Source organism: Pistacia vera, unplaced genomic scaffold, assembly GCF_008641045.1.
Source record: "Pistacia vera cultivar Batoury unplaced genomic scaffold, PisVer_v2 Contig76, whole genome shotgun sequence".
Taxonomy (NCBI): Eukaryota; Viridiplantae; Streptophyta; class Magnoliopsida; order Sapindales; family Anacardiaceae; genus Pistacia; species Pistacia vera.
In genome coordinates, this window is record NW_022196623.1 from 222,678 (window position 1) to 224,105 (window position 1,428).

The 1,428-nt window shown below is 37.7% G+C and overlaps 1 protein-coding gene across 1 annotated transcript; it reads left to right on the forward strand.

The window, feature by feature from the left end:
* The first annotated feature begins 370 nt into the window (after positions 1-370).
* Positions 371-1,021, forward strand: LOC116116020 (uncharacterized mitochondrial protein AtMg00810-like). The gene is made up of 2 exons (XM_031402123.1): positions 371-646; positions 734-1,021. Exons 1-2 carry the CDS (start codon positions 371-373, stop codon positions 1,019-1,021), a joined length of 564 nt encoding a protein of 187 aa, XP_031257983.1.
* The last annotated feature ends 407 nt before the right edge of the window (positions 1,022-1,428 follow it).

The following is a 1,428-nucleotide window of genomic DNA, read 5'->3' on the forward strand; positions in this document are numbered from 1 at the left end:
TGCAGTAGCTTCGGTTCGTCAGTGGCATATCTCTCAACTTGATGTTAAAAATGCATTCTTGAATGGAGATCTTCAAGAAGAAGTTTATATGGCGCCCCCTCCTGGTGTTTCACATGATTCTGGGTATGTTTGCAAGCTGAAGAAAGCGTTATATGGTCTTAAACAAGCACCTCGTGCTTGGTTTGAGAAATTTTCTATTGTGATCTCTTCCCTTGGATTTGCTTCTAGTAGTCATGATTCTGCTCTTTTTGTTAAGTGCACTGATGCAGGTCGTATCATTCTGTCTTTATATGTTGATGACATGATTATTACTGGTGATGATATTGATGGTATTTCAGTTTTGAAGACAAAGTTAGCTCAACAGTTTGAAATGAAGGATTTGGGTTCTCTACGATATTTCTTGGGTATTGAGGTAGCCTACTCACCTAGAGGTTATCTTCTCTCTCAGTCGAAATATGTTGCAGATATTCTTGAGCAGGCTAGACTTACTGATAATAAGACCGTCGATACTCCGATTGAGGTTAATGCAAAGTATTCTTCTTCTGATGGTTTACCTTTGTCAGATCCTACTTTATACCGTACTGTTGTTGGGAGTTTGGTATATCTCACTATTACTCGTCCAGATATTGCATATGCTATTCATGTTGTTAGTCAGTTTGTTGCTTCTCTTACTACAGTTCATTAGGCAACTATTCTTCGTATTTAGCGGTATTTTTGGGGTACAGTCTTTCAGAGTCTTTTACTTCCATCCACCTTTTCCTTGGAGCTGCGTGCATACTCTGATGCTGATCATGGCAGTGATCTCACGGATCGCAAGTCTGTTACTAGTTTCTGTATCTTTTTGGGTGATTCTCTTATTTCTTGGAAGAGCAAGAAACAATCCATTGTTTCTCAATCTTCAACCGAAGCAGAATATCGTGCTATGGCATCTACTACCAAAGAGATTGTTTGGTTACGTTGGTTACTTGCAGATATGGGCATTTCTTTTTCTCATCCCACTCCTATGTATTGTGACAACTAAAGTTCTATTCAGATTGCTCATAACTCGGTTTTTCATGAACGAACTAAGCACATTGAGATCGATTGTCACCTTACTCGTCATCATATCAAGCATGACACCATTACCTTGCCCTTTGTTTCTTCTTCTTTGCAGATTGCAGATTTCTTTACCAAGTCGCATTCTATTTCCCGTTTTCGTTTTCTAGTTGGCAAACTCTCGATGCTTGTAGCTGCCGCATCGTGAGTTTAAGGGGACATGTTAAGAAATATGGGTTATTTTGTTTTATTGTTTATTAAGGGTATATCTGTCTTTTCATTATTTCCTTTGTTTAGCCTATATATATCTTTGTATTTAGGTTAAATCATACTTTTTGTATTCAATTGAATTGTGCAATATCAATGAAACCTTAGCCTCCTCTTTTTTATTAT